The sequence below is a fragment of the Notamacropus eugenii genome, chromosome 2 (genome assembly GCF_028372415.1).
Source record: "Notamacropus eugenii isolate mMacEug1 chromosome 2, mMacEug1.pri_v2, whole genome shotgun sequence".
Classification (NCBI taxonomy): domain Eukaryota; kingdom Metazoa; phylum Chordata; class Mammalia; order Diprotodontia; family Macropodidae; genus Notamacropus; species Notamacropus eugenii.
In genome coordinates this window covers 359,051,660-359,068,855 of record NC_092873.1, presented here as the reverse complement: position 1 = coordinate 359,068,855, position 17,196 = coordinate 359,051,660, and the positions used below count along the sequence as shown (strand labels likewise).

The 17,196-nt window shown below is 48.9% G+C and overlaps 3 protein-coding genes across 6 annotated transcripts; 1 reads left to right on the top strand and 2 right to left on the bottom strand.

Annotated features, from left to right (window-relative positions):
* The first annotated feature begins 300 nt into the window (after window positions 1-300).
* PSMC3IP (PSMC3 interacting protein) lies at window positions 301-7,952 on the top strand. 2 transcript variants are annotated; one of them, XM_072646545.1, is made up of 8 exons: window positions 301-703; window positions 786-886; window positions 1,113-1,202; window positions 2,862-2,973; window positions 6,768-6,913; window positions 7,032-7,085; window positions 7,206-7,265; window positions 7,361-7,952. In XM_072646545.1, exons 1-8 carry the CDS (start codon window positions 673-675, stop codon window positions 7,415-7,417), a joined length of 651 nt encoding a protein of 216 aa, XP_072502646.1. In that variant the 5' UTR covers window positions 301-672; the 3' UTR covers window positions 7,418-7,952. The 2 variants fall into 2 exon arrangements, with proteins under 2 accessions (XP_072502646.1, XP_072502647.1); XM_072646546.1 differs by lacking the exon at window positions 7,032-7,085.
* Window positions 7,628-11,905, bottom strand: MLX (MAX dimerization protein MLX). Of its 2 annotated transcripts, none has more exons than XM_072646538.1 (8): window positions 11,792-11,905; window positions 11,460-11,493; window positions 11,110-11,199; window positions 10,708-10,814; window positions 10,274-10,373; window positions 10,049-10,148; window positions 8,957-9,158; window positions 7,628-8,382 (listed from the first exon to the last, which is right to left on the bottom strand). In XM_072646538.1, exons 1-8 carry the CDS (start codon window positions 11,903-11,905, stop codon window positions 8,326-8,328), a joined length of 804 nt encoding a protein of 267 aa, XP_072502639.1. In that variant the 3' UTR covers window positions 7,628-8,325. The 2 variants fall into 2 exon arrangements, with proteins under 2 accessions (XP_072502639.1, XP_072502638.1); XM_072646537.1 differs by having other exon boundaries at window positions 11,594-11,877.
* A 488-nt stretch (window positions 11,906-12,393) lies between these two features.
* Window positions 12,394-16,825, bottom strand: COASY (Coenzyme A synthase). 2 transcript variants are annotated; one of them, XM_072646533.1, is made up of 10 exons: window positions 16,670-16,825; window positions 15,423-16,177; window positions 14,768-14,982; window positions 14,348-14,479; window positions 13,950-14,139; window positions 13,790-13,854; window positions 13,455-13,539; window positions 13,157-13,254; window positions 12,895-13,041; window positions 12,394-12,799 (listed from the first exon to the last, which is right to left on the bottom strand). In XM_072646533.1, exons 2-10 carry the CDS (start codon window positions 16,120-16,122, stop codon window positions 12,752-12,754), a joined length of 1,680 nt encoding a protein of 559 aa, XP_072502634.1. In that variant the 5' UTR covers window positions 16,123-16,177; window positions 16,670-16,825; the 3' UTR covers window positions 12,394-12,751. The 2 variants fall into 2 exon arrangements, with proteins under 2 accessions (XP_072502634.1, XP_072502633.1); XM_072646532.1 differs by having other exon boundaries at window positions 13,790-13,875; window positions 16,670-16,806.
* Between the last annotated feature and the right edge of the window lie 371 nt (window positions 16,826-17,196).

Sequence of the window (17,196 nt, the reverse complement as noted above, 5' to 3'; positions counted from 1 at the left end):
ATCCATCACCAGCCCCGCGTTTCTACCCCCCTCAGCCACCGGAAGGCTCGGGCCTCTGAGCGAAGTTCCGCGGCGCCCGCCTCTCGCTGGCCTTGGCTCGGACGGACAGCTGTTCCCCGGCCCACAACCGATGTCAGAAACTAGAACTGCTTATTTCGGGCTCTGCCCGACAGACTTGTGTGGGCGGAAATGGAAAGCACCTGTCAGGTGGCAAGCCTCGATCTGGGCCAACCGGAAACTGGCCTCCTCAGTTCACCCCGTCCCCGTAGGCCCAGGGCCGAGCGCCCCCTGGGGGCAGACGCAGGAAGAGTCGCGCGCCGACCTCGGAAGGCTGCGCGGCCGATGCCAGGGCTTGGGGGACGGTTGGGAGCCTCACGTGTGCGTATTCGCGTAGCCCTGTCCCCAATTAATACGCTGAGCGGCGGCGCCCCCCAAAGCGGAGTTGTGTGCTACACCTAACCAGAGGATAGCCCACCACCTGGGGAAAGTGAAAAACCGTACGGCGCGCTCTACGGTGGCCGGGAAGGGCTCCGCGCCCAAAGCCGACGTCTGGGCCGGCCTTAGAGTCACGTGGGTCAATCACCGCGCTGGGTCTCACCCTGCCCGTTCCCGGAAGGAGGGCGTCGCCGCCTGGCGTGGGCTTCCGGCTGTTTGACTGGTGGCGGGAGCGGCATGAGTAAAGGCCGTGGGGAGCCGGCGGCAGGTGAGGGTGGGGTCGGGGGCCCAGGGACCGTCGGACACCGGCTGACCCAAGCTTCGAAGTGACTACTGTCCATTCCCCACAGCCCCCGGGCTTGTCCTCAGTTACCTGCGGGAGCAGAACCGACCCTACAGCGCCCAGGACGTGTTCGGGAACCTGCAGCGGGATCACGGACTCGGCAAGGCGGTGAGCGGCCGAGGGCACCTCGGCTTCTGAGGCTTTCAGACCCCCGAAGGGCGGCCGGGACCCGGCGCGTCCGCGCCAAGCGGCCCTGCGATGAGGAGACCGTTGTCCAGGGCGCCCCTCCCCAGGCCCCCGCCCCTCCCCACGCCAGACGGGTCTCCCGGTGCTCCGCCCCCTCCCCGAGCCCACCGCGGCCGGGTCCTCCCAACCCCCCGTTTGTCTCCGCCAGGCTGTGGTGAAGGCCCTGGAGCAGCTGGCGCAGCAGGGCAGAATCAGGGAGAAGGTGTACGGCAAGCAGAAGATCTATTTTGCGGACCAGGTGAGAGCAGCTGCCCTGGGGTCTGCGTCCAGGGTCCGATGACCCGGATCACCCGCCCCCTGAGCCTGCTGGCCCCGGAGGAGCCCTTCCGTGGAAATGCTGTCAGGCTTCTATTGTAGACTGTTATTTGTATGATATTATCATTTTGTTGTTTGTCTGGTTGTGTGCTCCACAGCTTCCTTTATGAGACGTTGTTGAAAGGCTGTACTCCGCCTACAGAGGCTTTGGGGGAAAAAAATCTCAAAACTCCTCTTGTTCTGACGATTCTGAACTTCAGATCTGTTCGTTTCTATGCCAGCTGGGGTCCTCTCACAACCTCATGCAATAACATCTTAGCGGGTTTCCCTGCCGTTGTTCTTCCATTCTGTTCTGCATCCTGCCACCAAGATAAATCTTCTGAAATGTGACATTAAATTGGACCTCAGGAGCGATTCTCAGAATTCAGTGACCCATCTTCTGTCTCTCTCCAAGACCCTACATAATATTGTTCTGCTCTACCTGACCTGCTGTGGGTTTTTTTGTTTTGTTTTACTGTTCCTAATTAAAAATCTTTCGTTCCAGTCAGGTTTGCGTCATTGTTTTCAAAGAAAACTTCTATCAGTTTGCTCATATTGTTCCTGCACCTCCCTTTGCTTTACTGTTCTCTCCCTTTCCTTACTGTTCTTTAAGGCCTAGCCCAGTATCATCCTTTCCACGGTTTGCTTTCCCAACTTTAGCCTACAGTGATTTTTGTCATTACAGATTTCCCATAGCATTTGTCATAGCTGCGTGGCATTCCTTACAATACCACCGTCACTACGTACAATGTTCTGGCTCTGCACGGTGGATGGACAATTGGTACTATAGACAAGAGTACCTGAATTCAAATTTAGCTTCAGAATTTGCTGGCTCTGTGATCCTGGGGAAGTTATTTAACTTCTGCTTACCTCAGCTTCCTCATCAGTAAAATGGGGATAATGATAGCACCTCCCAGGGTTGTTGTGAGAATTAAATAAATAGTATTTCTAAAGCACCTGCAACAGAGTAGATGCCATAAAAATGTTAGCTAATATTACTGTTTGTTTTAGAACTTAAACTCATAAACAGCAGCATTTAATTATTTTTACTTTTTCCTCCCAATAAAATTAAGCTCCCTGAGAATAAACAATATACATTAGCATCTTTGCAAAATATTTATTCAACAAATATTTATCAAGTGTGTTGTATGTATTATCCATTTAGTGCTATAAGCTTATTGGATGCTCATAAAATACTTGCTGAATTAAATGAGCTGACCTTTGTAACTCACTATTCTCCTTATGCTTTAATTCCACCAATGTTTCCAAGGGTCCTCTCATTTAGAGCAGAGATGACAAACACAGGAATGCTGCCTGAATCAGATTAAAATGTAATTGGGAATATTTAACAAAATAAGTAAAAATACAATAGAACTTAACATGTGATATTCTAAGACAATATGGGGCTTGCAGGGATCATTATGTGCCATTACCCTTGTTTCTTTTTGAGTTTGATACCATTGCTCTAGAGGATAGGATTAGGATTTGGGGGATAAGGCAGAATTACTGGATTTATACACATCCTTACACTTACATAGTGTAAGTTCTTTGCCTTGAGCACTGCTCAGGGTTGGTACCTTTCTTGTTTCTTTGTCTCTGGCAGGATGAATTTGATACTGTGAGTGACACAGATCTCAAAGACCTTGACGATGAAATTCTGTCACTCACTGCCAAAGTCCAAAGTGTTCAGCAGAGCTGCCGTCACATGGAAGCTGGTAAGTGGCTGAGTGGCTGAAGAGAAAGAGCTAACTCAGAGCTTACCTAGCAGCTGGGAAATTGTTCAATTCTGGGTTTGTTGCTTACAATATTAAGTTCAAACATATGTACATACAACACACACTTTTTTTTTGGACCCAAAGGTAACACAAATGCAACAGAGAGAAACCGTCAATTATTCTTAATCAACTGGTTCTTTCCCCATTCTGTGACAGGAAAACTCTTACCCCTGCACTGCTTTGATTCAGAGTTGCTATCTGCTGAGGTCAACATTCTTTCTCTCTGCTACTTTTTCCAAACTTTCATCTACCTTATCCAAAACTCTTGTCTTTTTATATGCTTATCCACACTTCCAGCTATCCACAGTTCATATCTTCCTGCTTTATTGTTAATGCAATCCCTTTCATCCTACACATCTTCATCCATACCCTTTCCCAGCTCTGCTTCAACCCTCCCTCACTCAAAGTCAACTGCAAGTCATGTCATCATCTTGATGTTATGGTCCTCTTCAGTAACGAAGGACAAACACAACCTGTGAGTGAGTAGCATCTCCTCTCCCTCTCCTCTCTTCTCCTCTGGTGTTCTGCCCAGGAGAAGATAAACTATGGCCAAAAAGCTGCCTTTTTTCTTTGGGTTTACTGGCCACATTTCTTGCTCAAAGGTCAAGCCTTAAACCCAGTTCACTCTGGAGCTTATAGATTGGACACGTCACCTACCTAGAACAGAGTGAATATAATTACTAAATAATAAATGTTTCTCTTTTACCCAGGAACCCTGAGGGTTTCCCCTCCCAGTTTGATTTTTTTTTTTTAATTAAAGGGGCCATTCCTTGAGTAATTTAAAGAAGCCTATTCATTGAATGGGTGTATCTCGCTCAGACTGAGATTGTCATAAGACCTGGGCCATCTCTAGTCATCCTGATGAATATCAGACTGCTGGACCCAGATGACTTAGGAGAAGAAAGTGAAGTTGGTGACCTTGCACAGCCCTCCCTCAAATCAAAGTTAACTACAAGTCATGTCATCATCATGATGTCATGGTCCACTTCAAAAACAAAGACACAACAACACATCTCTGGCCCCCACAGAAACTTCTCTTTCTCCAAAGACACGGATCCTTGTCCACCCTTTGCAGTGCTGGTTCTTTCTCAAGTGCCTTTTAATATATCAACCCTGTAGGAGTTGTCCTTTTCCTTGTTCCCTGTTGACATTTATATACCTTCCTCTCCCTATGATGCCATCAGTCAGCAACTTCCTTCATCCATTTTCTTCATGCTGGCCAGATTCTTATTGCCACGAACAAGCCTCTTTTAATACTTTATCTCTTTGTTTTACCACTCACTGTTCATGCATTGCCTACTGACCCTTAACTCTTGCTCAGACTAAATGTGACCACTAAAGATTCGTATTTCTAATCTCAACTGGGTCCTCCCTGCTACACAGCAATCCTTTTATTCTTCCCTGATTGAATTTACCTCATTCTCCTCAAGGGTTCATCTAAACCTTTTTCTCAGTCCCAGGGATAGGGAACCTGCAACCTCAAGGCCACATGTGGACTTCTAGGTTCTCACGTGCAGCCTTTTGACTGAGTCCAAACTTCACAGAACAAATCCCCTTAATAAGAATTTGTTCTGTAAAACTTGTACTCAGGCAAAAGGTTGCACATATGGTCTCGAGGCTGCAGCTTTCTCACTGCAATAAGTCCCTCTTACCCCCTTCCTTAGATTATTTTGGTAGCGTATGGAGGATGGATTAGAGAGAAGACAGGAATCCCTTTAGGAGACTATAATATAGGTGGGAGGTGATAAGGAAGTGTCCTTGTGACTAGAAAGAGATGCAGGGGTTGTTATGGAGGTAGAATCAACTTAGCAAGTGAGAACATGAGATAACCTTATCCCCGATACTTTGCAGAGAAAAACTGAAGCCCTCTCTTGTGCTCCTTTACCTTTAGTCTCTGAGGAAGAAGAGGCGACTTTTCCTGCTAAACTTGACTTAATTCAGCCTTCCTGCAGGAGACCTCTGTGTGGGCCGTCTGTAACTGCCTTGCTTCTGAGGCTACATTCTTGCATCCACTGATTGGTGTATGTTATCTTGCCCGTTACAGTATAAACTCTTTGAAAGCAGTAACTGTTCTTGCTTTTTCCTTGCATCCCTAGTGCTTAGCACATTGCTTGCCACACAGAGCTTAATTATCGATAGTTGACTAATTGGTCCCCTTCTCTAGCACCTTCCTTGGGTGATCAATTCTTTCTGATCTCTCCTGTTCATTGTACTAGCTGCTTCCCTGCTGCCTGTGAATTTCCCAGATCTTAACTCATTCTTAAAACTATCATTTGACAGCCAGTCACCCCTAAATTGTTTTCCTTTATCTTTCCAACTCTTTACTGCCAAATTCATAGAATGGAGTGTCTGTTGGCTGCCTCCAATCCTTAATGCCAGTTCCCATTTTAGCTCCTTATAATCAGACTTTCACCTGTCCCAGTCTCCTGAAACTGTTCTTTCCAAGGTTTCCAGTAATCTTTTGACTACTAAATCTAGTGGCTTTTTTTAAAATCCTCCTCTCTTTTATTTTCTCCACAGCTTTTCATACTGTTGACAATCCCTTCTTCCCAAATAGTCTTCCCCTGGCTTTCGTGACGCTACTTTCTCCAAATTCCTCTCCTGTATTATCTTGTTTTTTGTAGTCTCCATTCCCCATTTGTTATTCATTTCCTTGTTCCGTAAGCATATGTGTCCTTCACAGGTCTCTCTGGCACCCTCTTCTTAACTCTGTCAGTGATCTTTATCATCAGCTTTCATGGAACTAATTGTGTACTATATGTAGATGACTCCCAGGTCTATATATGCAGCCTAAATCTGCATCTCAAACTCAGCATGTCCAAAATGGGAACATAACATCTTTCTCTTGGTATCTGTTCCTCTAAACCTCCCTATTTTTATTAAGGCCACTGTCATCTTTCCAGTCACACAAGTCTGTAACTTCAGTCATCCTTAATTCCTTTTTCTTTACCTCTCATGTTCTCACTTGCCAAGTTGATTCTACCCTTGCATCTCTTTCTACTCACAGGGACACTTCCTTATCCCCTCCCACCTGTACTGTAGTCTCCTAATGGGACTCTTGTTTTCTCTCTAATCCATCCTCCATACAGCTGCCAAAATAGTCTAAGGATGGAAAAGCCAGTCCCTTGTTCAAAAAACTTCCACTTTCTGTGACAAAAATCACATTCTGTAGCCTTGCATTAAAGGCTCTCCACAATCTGGCTTTAACCTATCTGTCTAGCACTAGTTCATTATGCTCCCTTTTATATAATCAGGACTCCTAGATGTTCTCCAGACTTGACATTTGTTCTCCTGCTTGCTTGGAATGCATTTTCTTCTAATAAATAATATATTTTTTTAATTTTTTTCCAAATATTGATTTTCCTTCAAAGCTGCCCAGATGCTGTCTATAATAATCCCTAGTAGTTCTCTTCTTTGAATTACCTTGGTTTAATTATCTGCATAAAAATTCTCTCCCTCCCTCCAAATAATAGGTTCTTTAGGAATTATTTCATACTGTACACAGACATTTAGAACTAACTTGAATTGCACCAATTTAAGAAATATGAGATAGGGTTTTAGAATTGTGGAAAAATATGGTCTTATGGTCCTTTCTACATCTTTTTTGGTAACCTCACCGTCATGTGCATGACTCCCAAATCTCCCTTTCTGTTTCCTTTATTCTGAGCCACCACGTTAATGGGGAATGTAAGTCCCTCAGGAATAATTACTAAAGTTGGTCTGGCTTTTTTCAGAGCTGAAAGAACTGACTAGCTCCCTGACTACACCAGATATTTGTAAAGAGATTGAGGAGTTAAAAAAAGAATGTGCCAAATATACAGAGAGACTGAATAAAATCAAGGCAGCTACCAACCATGTGACTCCAGAAGAAAAAGAAAAGGTAAAGGGGATAGAGGAGGGGAAATCATTCCTTGGAGGGATTATCAGAGGCTTGGCTCAACCAAAGCTGAATGGGTGATTCCTAAGGAGTTAGAAAAATCTTTTGGGTTCATGCCCAGGTGTATCAGGAGAAGCAGAAGTATCACAGAGAGTGGAGGAAGCGGAAGAGGATGGTAAGTGTCGGCACATCTGCTAGTGCTCAAACCTGGGCAAGGCTCTTTGGAGATGGGGCAGGGAGGAGCTGGAAAAGAGCCCCAAACATCTTAAGCCCTACCCTCTGTTTTTCTTGTCAGGCAACTGAACTATTTGATGCCATTCTTGAGGGTTACCCCAAGAGTAAGAAGCAGTTTTTTGTAAGTGTTGTCTCCCAAACTCCCTCTCCTTTGTTTCCAGGTCAGGTCCCTAATGTGGAGGGAGGTCTCAGTTGGCTTTTGTCTTTGCCCTGCAGGAAGAAGTTGGAATTGAGACAGATGAAGATTATAACATTGCCCTTCCAGACCCCTGAGGAACCTCTCTCCAAGAAGAGTCAGAAGGAAATTCCTGGCCTGGTTGTATTGGTGTTGTTTTGGCACTTTCAGCTACCTTTTGGCTAGAGGAGGAGTCTAAACTAGAACAAGATGACTAATTAGTACCAAGGAGGCAGGTGGTTATAAATACATTACTCACATCAGTTTAGTCACGGATTTGACTCCATAAATTCAGAATGAGTTTAGGCTTAAGCATTTAGTAAAATTTATTGCTATTACAATGTGATATAAAAATAATTTCCATTGGATGGTAAAGTCTTCCTTGTAAGTCTGAAAAAAAAGGAGAAGGGGTAGGCTTCTGTATATCTGAGACAGAAGTTTCTGCACTCTCCCCTGGCTCATTTCTGATAGAAGTTGTGATGGTGAGTAGGAAGTGGACAGGAGAATGTATCCCTAATGAACTCTTCAGGTGAAAAGAAAGGCAAGTGAGCCTGAGGCTTGCCTGACTTAAAAAATTAATAAAACTGTAAGCTTAAAAAGATTACATTGAAATAAAAGTAAAGAAATCTGTCATAAGGTTTCTGGTCACTGGCAGACTCCCTAGGGATGAAATCCCTATATAACATGCTAAAAATTTTGTCCGTGCCATGGACAGACATGGCAGCAGCACTGGGGATAAGTGCCTGTGGCATTCCAGCATTGCATAAATACTTTCTCTGCCTCCTCTAGATTCCTGCCAGAAGTGATTTCTGGGGACAAATCCAATGGCCCCCTGGAACTCCCACAGGATTGACATGGGTTTGCTGAATGTTGATAAAATAAATTAGTCAGAAGCTGTCCAAAACCCAGCAAACAAATTAAATGTTCTGTTTGAGATGTCAGAACCAGAACTCAGCAAGCCTCCCAGTTCGACACTTCCAGTAGAGCTGAATGGAAAGGCAAGCAGTCAGTAGAGCTGGTTTTTCAGTTGATGTAGCACCCCGGTAACAATTTCCTGGAGGGTCTAGGGGTAGGAAAAAAAGAGAGATAAGTCAAGGCCAAGTCATCTCAAATACCACCCAAAAGTAGCCTTTCTCAGGAAAGGGGGATGGGATACAAAGGGGGACGGGATACAAAGGGGGACTACTACAGTGCTTGGCAGGCAGGTGCTTGATATCTATAGATTGATTTTAAACTGCAACCAAAAACTTGGGGAGTGGGGGGAATGAAAACATAAAAGAAAGGAGGCAAAGGGAACCAGAGGTGGACAAAAATCAGGATTTAAGTACCACTTGTGATATGTAGAGGCAGTCAGTTAAGTGACTTGGTCAGGGTTACACAGCTAGTAAGTAAATGTTGAAATCAGGTTTGAACTCGGGTCCTCCTGACTCTAGAGTAGTGCTCTACTTTGCCACCTACCTACTCCCCATCTACACTGCTAAAGGAATTTCCTGTACAGATCTATCGAAAGAAAAAGCCACCACCAACCTTGTACAATGTGTGACAGACCACCCTGCCTGAAGGGGCTTCAGCTGAGTGGGTATTGCTATCAACCAAATCGCTCCCACCCCACCCTACCATGTTCTCAGCCAGCTCACCTGGGGCTTACAATGCTCTTCAATCCAGCTGAAAACACAGGCTGACAGCTCCTGGAAGCTGGCCACAGAAATGGAGGCATTAAAGGACTGGAACAGAGAGTCCATAATGCCCTGGAACACATTGAACTTGACCTGGTCAGAGACCTGGTCCTCCCCTTCATGAGGGTTGTCCTGGTGCGCCTTCACAATCTGCTCATAGTTCCTGAAACCAAGAAAAGACATAACGGTATGTGTCAATATCATCCTGCCCCTACTCTCCCCTTCACAGTCCTTCAGAAGGCCCTGCCAGTCTTTAAAACCAGAGTCAGGAATGCATTAATACCAGCTGGCCATGAGAAAATAATGACATTGCAAAAGCGTCTAGGATTGTCTAGGTGCATCCAATTTTAACTGACTACCCTAGGCCCAGGTGAAAAAGTATTTAGGATTCTCCCTGCCCTTATTCTTCCTCTATACTTACTCAAACTACTATTAAACACCTGATTATGTATGTGCAAGACATTTAACGAGGCAGCAAGATAAAGTGTAGAGAATGTCAGAAGAGATTGTCCTTGCCTCAGCTCTGCCTCTAGGGCTGTGTCAGTGGTGGGACTGTCATCCATTCCCTTCTTTGAACCTACTTTCCCCTTGGTAATATGAGCTGGACTAAATAACCACTGACATCATTTCCAGGGTTTCGTTGTGTCTTTCAGATCACAGTCTCTGCCTGGAAGGAGTATGATCTAACCTGATTCTGAAGTTAACTGAATTCATTAAAGAAGGATGGAAACAAGCACTTATTAAGCATACTGTGCTATAGCTAAGTGCCTTAAACAAACATCTCAATTGATCCTCACAACAAAGAGGAGATAAGACATTATTTCCATTTTACAGTTAAGGAAACTGAGGCAGAGGTAAAGTGACTTGACTGAGATCACAAGGCTAATATGTCTGAGGCTAAATCTGAACTTGTATCTTCCTGACTCCAGGCCCAGGGCACTATTTAGTTGCCTTGAATGACTCATTTCCTTATACATCAAAATGATGGCCAAAACACCTGTCCCTAAGGGCACTCTACTGCTCTCCCCAGTCCTCCTTTTTCCACTTACTTACACTTTCATAATTTTCAGGGCCATGACATCCTTTCGTAATGTAGTAACTTCCTCCTCCTGTTTCTTCTTTTCTTTATGCAAGAACTGGATATAATCAATGGCTGGAAAGAAAAGACAGGTCAAGGATGAAGAGTGGCATGACCCTCTCCTGTCTTGCCCTCTTCCTAGCTTTTATCCCCTGGTACCTGCTCCCCACCCACCACTCCCCACCCCCTCAGTCCCATACTCTTCTGTAGAACAATGGCTTTGCTGAGCTTCTGGGAGCCAATGGAGAAATCCTGTTGCTGACAGGTGGGGACAATGGCTTGAAGGTCATCGTAGCCTCTCTGGAGGGAGAAGAAAAGGATCATACTAGTACCTAAGTTAGACTAATGCCTTCCATCAGGAATCTTTTCTACCGTGACAACTAATCAGCATCCACAGAGAAGACAGTAAAGGGAGACTGTCACAAGAGACATAACCCAGCAACAGACTAGGTTCCATGACCTGGAATCAACTGACCTCTTTGTGAAGGGTGGCAGTCAAGGCTGAGGAGCTCTATATGAAGGGCAGAGCACACCACTGCCATTTGTTAGGTTACACGCCAGACACCTCAACTGTGGACTGGAGAAGGCCATAGCTGACCTGAATGAGGTCAAAGGGTTCAGGGTTCCCCCTCACCTTGATGGCATCTCTCCTCTTCTGTTCTGCTTGTGTGTGGGCTCGGCGCCGCCTGTCCTTATATGACTCCTTGTAGGGCTCTTGTTGGTAATCACTGTCCTCATCATCTGTTGGGTCAGAAAGTGGCAAAGTGTCTGTGGTTTGAGTAGTACAAAAAAGCTGGACAAACCTTAGCCTGGGGAGAAATCTGGAGTTCAGGGGTGAGGAAATCCTAATCTTAAAGACCCAAATTAGGCTTGGGGACCCTCATGCTTTTTATGTTGGTGGGAAAATGAGTTCTGGACGTTGTCTTGAAACCCCAGGTCTCTGGAAACAATGGAGTTCTTGTATGGAAAGGGCCTAAGATGATTGTGGAGGGCCTAAGATGATTGTGGAAGTGAGGATAAGGGGGTGGCTGCTTACCTGTATTGGGGACTGAGGAAGCACTGGTGGAGCCAATACTATTGGCTCTGGACACTACACTCCCCTTCCGGTTACTTTCTACAAAGAGCCCTGGGAGAGAGAGCAACGTAGTAAAAATGACGTCCTCGGACCCTTGGGCACTAGCTGGACTGCAAGGTTGGCCTCCAGAGCCCCCGGACAATTCCTTCCCTCCCACCAAACAGCTCTGGGCTGGTCACTCGCTGCCTTCCAAACCCTTATGGCTCCTGCTTACACTGCGCAAAAGAGGGACACCATTACTACCTTGCCCCCGTCCCGACACCCCGGGGTGGGGGAGCGGCGGCCGCGTCACCCTGACTTGGGCCACTCACCGGGGTCCAGGTTGTCACCGTATGCATACTCCACCTGCGGGGTAGAGGGGACGCTCGGGTTCCGGCCTGCCCGGAGCCGGCTGCAGGCGCAGCCCCCGCCCCTGCCCCCCGTGCCCCGCGCCGCAGACACTCACACACAGTCCGCTCTCTTGGCTCCCCACTTGGGCACGCGGGGGGCCGGGGCTGTCTCCGCAGCCCCCAGCCCCGAGCCCCTGAGGGCGAGGCAGGGAGAACTGGGGGGAAGTGGGGGAAACCCCCGCTCTCCCACTCCCCCTGCGTGCACGTGCCCGACCCACCCTCCCCTTGTCGGCGTGCGCGCCCACGGGGCTTGCCTTGACCCAGGGGTCCTCCGGAGAGGCGCCCCGCTCCGTCATTGTCAGACCGAACGAACCGGAAACGCCGTGAGCAGGGCACCCCCCCCCCATGGGAGGGGCCCGAGCCCACATGGCCCGGAGCTCACCAATCCCAAAGCGGAGGTGGGAGGCGCGCCGCGCCTGCGCAAGGAGAAGGGTGAAGGGGACTAAGGCTTTTAAAAAGGGTGTTAGGCCAGAATTGGAATTCAAGTATTAAGCAATAACGGTGTTCTCCGTCCCTTCTTACGGCACTCACTCCCCTAAGTCAAGATTTTCTGAGGATCCAGTGGTCACTTTCATTAAAAAAAAAATGGGGGGGAGGGGGGAATTTCTAACGTGGTCATTTGCTTATGCGCTTGCTTTATACAACGTAAACGAGGCAGCGTTCCCTCCCGGCAGTGCAGTGACTACAATTCCCACAATGCCTCACAGGTTTAGTCCGGCCCGGTTCCGGCGGCCGGGTGCGGCGGGGCCCGCAGCCTTCTAGCCCCTTGACCCCGGCCACAAGTTTGGCTGGGACCTCTAAGTGTGGCTCACCCAGCCACGTTCCCAGGGAGCAAGGAGCACAGTAAGCCAGCGCCTTACAGGAAAATTCAGCTTTAATTAGTTCCGCATCTTCACCCCTGGTCCCAGCCAGCCGTGGAACCCCAGACGCACCGAGCAGGGCAGGCAGGGGTGTCGGCAGTGCCCTTCCTCCAGCCCGGCCGTGGGTACCGGGGTTCTGTGGGCGGCCCGTGCCTCCAACCCGGCCGCCAATCCGCCCACCGCGCCGCAGCGAGCGAAGCTCAGCACAGCCTCGTCCTGGGCCCAGCCCCTGGGAAATACCCCAGGAGCCCTCCCCCGAGGTCAGGCCCCGCCCCGTGCGGCTCTCCCACCACATTAATCAATCATCAATCATTAATCAATCAAGGATCGGACTGAGCAGACTCCACGAGTGAATTACTGGCTCTTGATTCGTTCCTGCAGAAGAGTCCAGGCCTTTTCCACCTTCGGAGGAAAATTGTGGGAAGGAAGCCTTTAGTCACAGGGAGCTCAGTGGGACCCCTCATTCCTCCCCTCAGATTCCCATTCAGTCCTCTTACCTGTCTTCGGGTAATATGTGGCTCCCAGAGCGTACTCAACACCACATGGCTCTGGTCCACATACTGCTGATTACTCATTTGGTTCTGTAGGCGACTCTTTGCAGCAGCTTCGCTCAGACCATCTCTCTCCATGATGCGCCTTAACGCCTGGAAGACACAAAAACTGTCATTCAGGAGACTTCTGAAGTCTAACATGACACAGGAACCATTCAGGAGCCCAGAGTGGGGGCTGAGATTGGGGAGATAGGAGGGGTCCAGTTACCTCTTTCTCTGGAACAATGACTGTCCACACCTCATGGACCATGTTGTTCCAGCCGGCTTCCAGCAGCAAGGCCGCATCAATCACGCATATGGTCTTCCCTGCAGGTGGACCCCAGTCATTCTACTGATCTCTCCTCCCAGCCACTTATCAGAGTGGCTGTATCAGAGATTCCCTGGGATATGCTTGCCTGGCAGTTGGGCAGGATACTCTGACCCTGGAATGGAGGTGCGGGTAGGGGGAGGGGACAAGGGAAGAACTTTCCTACCAGTCTGTTGAAGCTCTTGTCCTTTACACTCACCCTCAGCTGGAGCTTTGTTGATCTCCTCTTGGCTGATCTTGGCAATGACTGGCCACACAATGTCTGTGAGTTTCTTCAGCTCTTTCTAGTAGCAAAGAGAGGACCAGGGAAGAAGTTATTCACTAGTCCTACCCCTGTGACAAAACCATTTGCTATTAGATTTGCAGCAACAAACTGCAAGAAAGTGGTGGGGAGCTACAAGAAAATGACTAAAAGACTTTCCTCACCCATAAAAGACAGAAAACTCCAGGGTTAGCCAAGAATACATGGTCCATGGGAAATAGGGGAGTACATGTGAGTCACATACATACCTCTTTAGAGATTAGTGTACTCACCTTGTTCCCAAACACTCGACTACTTAGAATCTTTCTGTTGATGGTGCCATCTTCATGAAGAATATCTAGGATGCCAAAAATAAGAACTTCAGTGAGAGAAGTGTGGTGTTTCTGTACTTTCAGCCCCTTCAACCACCTCACCCTTCCTTATAAGACATACCAGTTCCAAAGGCCTCTATCACAGTCTGGTAGGCAGGGCCATCAGGTGCATAGGCCCGATGTCCCAGCTGGTCACTATCAATGACCTTTGCCCCCAGCTCTTGAAGTAACAGGGCCACTGAACTCTTGCCTGAGCCACTCGGCCCTGTCAGCCCCACTACATAGACATTAGACGGGAGGTCTGGTCTCTTCTGCCAAAAGGAGAAAAAGTAGAAAAACCAAGGAAGGAGGGATTATCTAGGTGATTAGAAAACAGATGAAGATAATCACTTGGGCCCCTGTATGTACATGTAGGCTCCCCTTATCAGAGTAATAGAAGGGTATTTTCCCCCTAAGAGTCAGTACTCCCATTGCAGGGAGAGCCAGCACTTTTAACCCCTGGAAGTATAAGGTATTTACACTGAGGGGTCGAAGGAGGGTTCCCAGCAATCGCTGACGGAAACTGGAGGAGCTAACTTTGTCTTCCTCACTCTCACTGTGGTCTGAGTTCTTCAGTAACAAAATCTGATGCAAAGCCAGCTCTTCCATACCCTGTGGCAAGAAGTAAAGGCAATATGGGGTGATAGACTATTAACAGAGCCTGGCCTTGAACCCCCAGTACTCATTTTTAAGTCATACAAACCACTCAGAGGGTGAAATTAAGGACCCAACCATAGACAACCCAGGAATTGGCATGAGCTGCAAGCTTTTCTGTTTCACTCCCAGTATCTTTTGAAAGAATCACTCCTCCCCTAGTTCTTTGAAGAGCCCATTCCAGCACATGTATACCCACCCTCCTATCCCCAGCCACCCTTCTGCCCATTTCCCCATGGGAGTTACATTCTCAAGGCGTCGGCAGTTGACAGCCAACCCCCCACGGTAAGTCTCCTCGCTAACCACCAAGCACTCCAAGGAAGGATCAGTGCCAGCTGGACCGTAGGGATCTAGGAGGGGGACTATGTCAAAGACCAAGGATGGCTTCATGTCCACCAGGAACTCACTCAGATGTTTCACCCTATCTGTATATGGTTGGAGTAACTCCCGGAGCACTTTATCTAAAGGAAGAAGGGAGAGACAATGGAGCAAGAAGGGAGGTAAAAGAAGGTACACTGATGAGGATGGGAGTACTGGAGAGAACTAAAAATGGAAAGAGGGTGATTGGGGTTGGGAGGGAGGGTACCTAGATGTCTGTTTTTGTTGGGGCTGACTGAGAAAAGGAGCATTCAAGCAGGCTGTGGAGGAAGGAATGATGATTACTAATGCAGGAGGCTATATGACCAGGGTACCTGCCAACTAGGAAGGGGGAGATCATGATAGAGGAGACCTGGAGGAGTTTAAAAGACAGAGACATGGCCTTTGAAGCTCAGCTTAACATGACCTTGGACCATACCACCCATATTTCAATTCCAAAGGGAGCAAGAGAACTTTAGAATCTATCTTCCCCTGCTCTCCCGAACTCCCCAGCCCAAGTCAACCCCCAGACTCATCTACTCACTTTCCAATAAGTCTTTGTCTGCTACTCCAACCAGGAGCCTCTTTTGGGCTAGGAGGCAGGCAACCGTAAGCAGTAACTTGTGGGCATTGTGCAGATGGTCAAATGTTCCCCCTACTACCACATGGTTGTAGCCTTGTAGGGGGTGTTTGGGAGATGGAGGCATAGGGGAGGCTGACCAAAGACTAGAGGCACAGGGTACCACTGATGAATCTGTGGAAGTATCCCCTGGATCATACTCTGGGTAGAGCAACACAGAGACCAGCTGAGGGCAGCAGCTGTAACAGCTGGTGGCATATCGCTCTAGCTGTTGCTTAACTGGGTTGTACTGGCCCCCATCAAGGGTCTGGAAGTCTGTCAATACCACTTCAGGGGGATGGGCGAGGTTCTGCACAGAGCCAAGTGAAGGTGGCGGGGTTGGGTTCTTGGTCCGGATGTTGGTCAGCAGGATTCGGATGTCCAGGTGCCTATAGGTATCAGCACCAGCATAGAGGCCCGTGATGAGATTGATGATCTCCACAGTGGCCTGCACGTGGCTGGAGTGGGGCTGGGCAGGCCCAGCCAGGCTGAGGCCGGGCTGCAGGTGGACGTACAGGGTCTGCTCCACCAGGCGGGCTGCAGAGGTCAGAATGGGAGCCAGGCGTGGGGTCAGGGCTGCCAACGGAGATGTCAGCACCAAGAGGCCAGATCGGAAGGCAGACATGCTGACCACAAGTCGCCACTACAGCTCAAGTCACTGACGATTCCCTCGATGTTACCTGTGGGAGGACACATGTGAGAGGCTCAGGGGTGGGGGTGCACCGCACTGACAATCAGCCAATGGCCCTGAGGAAGTGCTGCCGCCCCCGCGCAGGGTTCTACGACAGACCTGGCTAGACCTGCCCAACCTCACTAAGATTCCCTGCGCGTGCGCACGCTTCTTGGACCAGCGACCTAGAATCCTGACCCCAGGGTGGCATTCGCGCATGCGCGATCAGATTTATTTAATTTTGTAAGGGAAGGTCTCAGAGGGAGAAACAACTTCGCAGAGATGGACCAGAAGGGACTGGCTCTGGGGCCGAACCGCGACGCAGGAAACCCAGGAGTTGGGACCCTCATCTCCCCTTGTTTCCCCTAGGAGAGAAAAACATGGGAAAGGTGCGCTGTCTCCAAGGGGCGGGGCTTGTCTCCAAGGGGCGGGGCCACCTGCTGGCAGTGACGGGTCGGGTTTGTCAGTGGCGCCGGCCCGGGTTCAATTCCCCGGTACTCACGGAGCCCCCAGACTCGGGCCACTCCCTCTCCCGACGCCGCTGCAGCTGCCACCGCTCCCCAGGGCCCACCCGGAAGTGCTCCTATCCCGGATCAGATAGCTCGCGGTTCTGGGCTCGGAGAAATCCTAGCTCTCCGGGCTGGAGATCGCGAGATGTGGGAGCGGGCGGGGCGATCACGTGGGCAGTGAAAGCCCCGCCCCCAGGGGGCGGAGGCGGGTGGAGTCAGGCGTTCTGTCCGTCGAAGAGGGCAGCTTGGCCGCTGATCGGACCCGGTTTTTTACACCCCAGGCAAAAGAATCCCTGCGAGGAGAAGGGAGCCACAGAAACCTAGGTGTAGAGCTGTCTATAGTCATGTGAAAAAATGCTGTAAGTCACTATTAGAGAGATGCTTTGAGGTACCACATCACACCCGTCAGGTTGGCAAAGGTGACAGAGCAGGGAGATGATGAACGCTGGAGAAGATGTGGAGAGCTGGAACACCGATGCATTGTTGGTGGAGCTATGAGCTGATCCAACCATTCTGGAGA

Bases quoted from the DNA above. Each gene is read 5' to 3' on its own strand.
- PSMC3IP (XM_072646545.1), top strand. From the start codon at position 673: ATGAGTAAAGGCCGTGGGGAGCCGGCGGCAG. The intron at 704-785 runs GTGAGGGTGGGG...CATTCCCCACAG, and splicing joins CCGTGGGGAGCCGGCGGCAG to CCCCCGGGCTTGTCCTCAGT. The intron at 887-1,112 runs GTGAGCGGCCGA...TGTCTCCGCCAG, and splicing joins ATCACGGACTCGGCAAGGCG to GCTGTGGTGAAGGCCCTGGA.
- MLX (XM_072646537.1), bottom strand. From the start codon at position 11,833: ATGACGGAGCGGGGCGCCTCTCCGGAGGACCCCTGGGTCAAGGCAAGC. The intron at 10,374-10,707 runs GTGAGGGGGAAC...TTCTCCCTCCAG, and splicing joins AGAGGAGAGATGCCATCAAG to AGAGGCTACGATGACCTTCA. The intron at 9,159-10,048 runs GTAAGTAAGTGG...TCTTGGTTTCAG, and splicing joins GCCCTGAAAATTATGAAAGT to GAACTATGAGCAGATTGTGA.
- COASY (XM_072646532.1), bottom strand. From the start codon at position 16,122: ATGTCTGCCTTCCGATCTGGCCTCTTGGTGCTGACATCTCCGTTGGCA. The intron at 13,255-13,454 runs GTGAGTGTAAAG...GTCCACCTGCAG, and splicing joins CAACAAAGCTCCAGCTGAGG to GGAAGACCATATGCGTGATT. The intron at 12,800-12,894 runs GTAAGAGGACTG...TTTCCTCCGAAG, and splicing joins CACATATTACCCGAAGACAG to GTGGAAAAGGCCTGGACTCT.